The sequence below is a fragment of the Ceratosolen solmsi genome, unplaced genomic scaffold (genome assembly GCF_000503995.2).
Source record: "Ceratosolen solmsi marchali unplaced genomic scaffold, CerSol_1.0 scaffold8, whole genome shotgun sequence".
NCBI lineage: Eukaryota > Metazoa > Arthropoda > Insecta > Hymenoptera > Agaonidae > Ceratosolen > Ceratosolen solmsi.
Genome location: NW_011948439.1, coordinates 2,239,009 through 2,243,964, shown reverse-complemented (window position 1 = coordinate 2,243,964; position 4,956 = coordinate 2,239,009). Strand labels below are relative to the sequence as shown.

Genomic DNA, 4,956 nt, shown 5'->3' with positions numbered 1-4,956 from the left:
AAGTACATTCTATCGCCGTGAACTTTTTCGAGCTTTCGATTGCCCGCAACTCGTACCACCGGCATAAGCTTTGGCGCAATTCCAATAGACTTAATTACATTTAAAGTCGGTATATTTAACGCGCATAGCACAGACGAAACATCTGCTGAGCTACGCTTTTCTTTCTCAGAACTGTAAGAAATAAAGTTGCTTAAAAAAGTGATGTAGGTAATATGGATTTGCAACAGGGTCGATACGAATGAAATAATGATTCGAGAAATTGTTTGGAATTGGGCAAGGCCGTTCACGACTAGGATAGATCATTCGATTCTTTGTTTTTGTTTTATGGATAGATTTTGCATAAATAGTATCCCCGTTTTAGAGAGTCATCAGTTTTTGTTAAAGTAACGTTCGATTATCAATAACAACTCGCAAAGTTGTTCGACCTCAGCCGAAAATCCTACATAAACGTGCTGCTTCCTAACGTCTTCATCGCGGCTTTCAATATTACAAATTCTCCCGCGTGATTAACTTTCTGGCGAGGCTCCTGAGAAAACAGCAACGTTCGAAGTTCCCTTTCGAAAGTCAGGTTGCGGGAAGCAGAGAGGAAATCGAATAGAATAGAGGCCTGGCCGAATCCCCCGAGAGGATCGTTGAAGCGTTGCCTTCGAGCAAATTTCCCGGATGGGACGAGCGAGCAAACGCTAATGTATTGGTCGATTGTCGCGCACCGACGTGCGCTTCAATTTCTTTAATTTCCTCGTCGCGGTCGCGCATATTCGTTACATAACGATAAGCACGAGCTTTTTTTAGAAGAAGAAGAAAAAAAACGCGCTCCAGCGCCAACACGCGCCAAAGCAATCAAGCCAATTTATCGAGGCAGATTAATGATTACGATTAATAGTTGCGCTCCCATCGAGCGAATCTCGTAAGTTCGTCGCGCGATCGCGTTTTACATGGAAAAAGCGCAATTTTACGAGCCGCCTGAATGCAGCGCGGCGCCTTAGGTAATCAGCCGCGCGAACTTTCCGCGGCTCTGCCTCGCCGCATCTGGCTCGCCGCCAGACTCCGTATCCCTATTCCCGAGCGGGACCATCCATTATCCGATTATCCGAGCGATGCGACGCTCTCGGCGATCGCTCCCGCCGATCGAGGAACCGTGGCAACGCCGACGACCTCGACGCACCCATCGATCCTGATAAAACTAAGGTCTTTTCGTTTGGGCGCAGAGGCAAGTTTGGCACCGTTTACCGCTGCAAGGAGAAGAAGACCGGCCTGACTTTGGCAGCCAAGGTGGTTAATACGACCCGGAAGGAGGACAGACGCGCCGTCGAGCGCGAGGTCGAGATCATGAGGAGACTGCAGCATCCCAGGCTGATACAGCTGTACGACGCCATCGAGAACGGCAAGCAGATCTACGTGGTGCTCGAGTTGTAGGTATCGCCGGGTCGAGCGATCAGGCGCGGCCAGAATCAATGGCCAAAGTGTCGCCTCCAAGGCGGTCGAAAACCGGAAATTTCCGAACACTGGCCGACGTCTATCGTCCCGGGTAGGATTCGCACTGGGCAATTCCCGACCGCAGGGATGTTTCGGGCGGGTTGCCCGATTACGGGACGTACAGATGCTCTTGCTGATGCTACTGCTACCACTACGACTACTACTGCTTCTACAGGCGTTGTTGTTGTTGTTGTTGTTGTTGTTGTTGTTGTTGTTGTCGTCGTCGTCGTCGTCGTCGTTGTTGTTGCTGCTGTTGTTGTTGCTACTGTTGTTGTTGCTGCTGTTGTTGTTGCTGCTGTTGCTGTTGCTGCTGACGCGAGCTTAATTAAGAGTCGAGAAGCATCCGCTTTGCAAGCTTAGCATAATACGAGTTCGAGCGGATTAAACAGACTCTGTTTTATTATCAATTGGGTTAAATCTGTTTTAAATCAAATATATAATCATTGGGGTTTTATAATCAATTTCGGTAGTTTTGTATCTCGAGGAATAACGACTTGGGACGTTCGTAAGGGTACATAAATATTATTATATTGATCTAATAACATGGCGCACCTACATTTAATATGAAAATAACGAAGGGGGAGGCAAATTAATAATAAATAGTGTTAAGAATTTCAGTGCTGATAATAACAACGACGACAGCAACAATTGCGAACTTGGACAGCGATAATAATTTTTAAGTTTTAATAATATAATAGCAATAGTAATAACAATAATAGTAATAACGACGACGATAATGATAATGATAATTAAGAGAGACAAGACATATATTCCTATTGATTAAATAATATAGCAATGACTTTGAACGAATTCTTTGGCATACAGAGGTTATTTTCAATTTGCACGCGCCTCTCTTTCACGGCTACGGACAATGAATATCGATTACACTAGTAATGGCTTACGTTCTATTTCTTTCTATTTGTCGACGATCGTGAACTTCGTCTATCGTGGTCCTTGACATTACTTTACATAATATTATAAACGACTTATTGATTTGCGAATGATCTAAAAGCAATAAACTTGCTGTCTTTTGGCACTCAATCCAATCGTCATGTAAAATAAAAATCCACATTTGCAGATTAGTGCTCTTACGATTGCGATAAAAATTTTTAAGTTTAAACTAAAATACAATATATAATAAAGAAAAGCAAAAAAGATTCATGAAAATTTTCGTTAAATGGTAAAATTTCGTCATACTTAAAACAATCGTGTTACCATAAAATTATCTAGCTAAACTTGAAAAATATCGAGATAAAGCTCGGAAGGAATTGATAGGTGTCGTGTATATATATATATATATATATATATATATATCCTGACTGTACCAAACTCTTTCTAAACAAAAATGAAAAAACAGTCGAGGATGGGTAATGTTTCTCGTAAAACTTTAACTCTCTCGTAGTAAAGTGGGTACACTTAAGCTTTGATTCGAGCCTTTTTAAGAGTCTTTTGCGCAATGACTTCGTTAGTTACGAGATCGCGAAAATAGTCAAGAACGTGATTTTGAGGAACTGTGGCACCATTTGTCTCGTAAATCTGACCAGATTTACTTGTTAATCCGAATACCAAGAAACGAAAAGAAAAAAATATAAGAATTAAAATTTTCTCTTTCAATTGCAAAAATAACAACAACAACAACAACAACAACAACAACAACAACAACAACAACAACAACAATAATAATAATAGTAACAAATGTCTATCATATTTTATTTAAATTCATGTAAAAAGTTTATTATAGAATGGTCCTAGCATCATCCATTTTTATGAAAATTGTTAAACTTGCGTACACTGTAGCTAACATACTCTTCAGGTTCCAAATAATCCCATTTAGTTGAGAATTTTCATTTCCAAACGAATGGAATTTTTCAAATAGGAAAGACAAAAGCTCGATCATGTTATTGTTATTCATTATTTATTGTTATTACTATTGCTATTACCATTACTATTATTGCTGTCGTCGTCGTCGTTGTCGTCGTCGTCGTCGTCGTTGTCGTCGTCGTCGTCGTCGTTGTTTTTTTTATTTAATAACATAACTGTTGTTATTAAATTAAATAATCTTATAGACATTCGACGAAAACAAATTTCTCGAATAAAAAAAGTCCTCGATTGTTCTTAAACATTCACGACTTTGTCACAATGCTTACACTAATCACAATGTTCCTGCCATTTTGAAGAATCGAAGGCGGCGAATTATTCGAGAGAGTCATAGACGACGATTTCGTATTGACGGAGAGAAGTTGCGCAGTCTTTATGCGACAAATTTGCGAGGGAATAGAATTCGTACATTCTCAAAACATTCTGCATCTGGATATGAAGGTTTGTATTTAAATTACATTAAACTCATCCACCATTGCTCTTTGATGTCTCGTTAATTATAAACTTTGTTAAATAAAACAGCCGGAAAATATATTGTGCCTGACGAAAGAGGGAAATCGCATCAAGATAATCGACTTTGGACTCGCAAGGGAATGGGATCCAAAGAAAAAACTTCAAGTTCTTTTCGGGACACCGGAATTCGTAGCTCCGGAAGTCGTAAATTTCGATCAAATTGGATTTGGCACAGACATGTGGAGCATTGGAGTTATCTGTTACGTTTTGTAAGTACAGCGCACATTTCTCGCAAACCACATTGATTCTTGACATTTAAACTTAATCCATCACTTTTTCAAAACATGAGCCATTTAAATAAATAATATCCAAGTGAATTAATTGGGGGAGAAGTATTTTCTTAAAGGCTAGACTAACGCGTTGGATGCGAACTTATTAATCGTTTATAAGCTAAAAAACGAAATTGGCCGAATTGGCTAAATAATATATAAATCGGGGCTTTCCACGTACAACGATGGAGAGTCCACGAACAATATGGAGAGTTCGCCATACGAAATTTCTCGCCCCAAACGATATAACCTCAAATTACTTTCTGACGAAACCAAGGCCATCTACGGCAACAAAATAACGGCAATTGATTGCGCTTGGCCATTGAGCAAACGTAAATTCATCTTTCAGATTGTCGGGTCTATCGCCATTCATGGGTGACACGGACGTGGAGACGATGGCAAACGTAACGATCGCCAAATACGACTTTGACCACGAAGCCTTCGCCGATATCTCGGAGAACGCCAAGGACTTCATCAGATGCCTCCTAGTCAAAGACATATCGTGAGTTAAGAGATTCCTTGAACGAAATCCTGCATGCACGCTTATCGCACGGTAACTCATAATATAATCAAAACGGATCGACCCCTCACACCCACAGCACCGAAATCCATTAATATCGCACAACTTCACGAACGCATGGCCGTTAAATCTAGGGGGTCAAAGTGGCAAAATTAGTGAATTAGCAGCTTAACGAAATACGATACTAGCAAACTAGCAAATTAGCAAATTAGCGATTTAGGAAAATCAAAAACGAAATAAAAACGAAATAAATACAAAAAACAAACAAAACAAAAAAAAAACAAAAAACAAAAAAAAACA

General features: G+C 40.0%; 1 protein-coding gene across 1 annotated transcript in view; it reads left to right on the top strand.

Moving 5' to 3' along the window:
- The window catches only part of LOC105365492 (death-associated protein kinase 3), a 14,460-nt gene that overhangs the window by 8,151 nt on the left and 1,353 nt on the right, over positions 1–4,956 (top strand). The window contains 4 exon segments of the mRNA XM_011503673.1: positions 1,209–1,412; positions 3,654–3,795; positions 3,877–4,076; positions 4,486–4,638. Coding sequence (XP_011501975.1) covers positions 1,209–1,412; positions 3,654–3,795; positions 3,877–4,076; positions 4,486–4,638 — 699 coding nt within the window.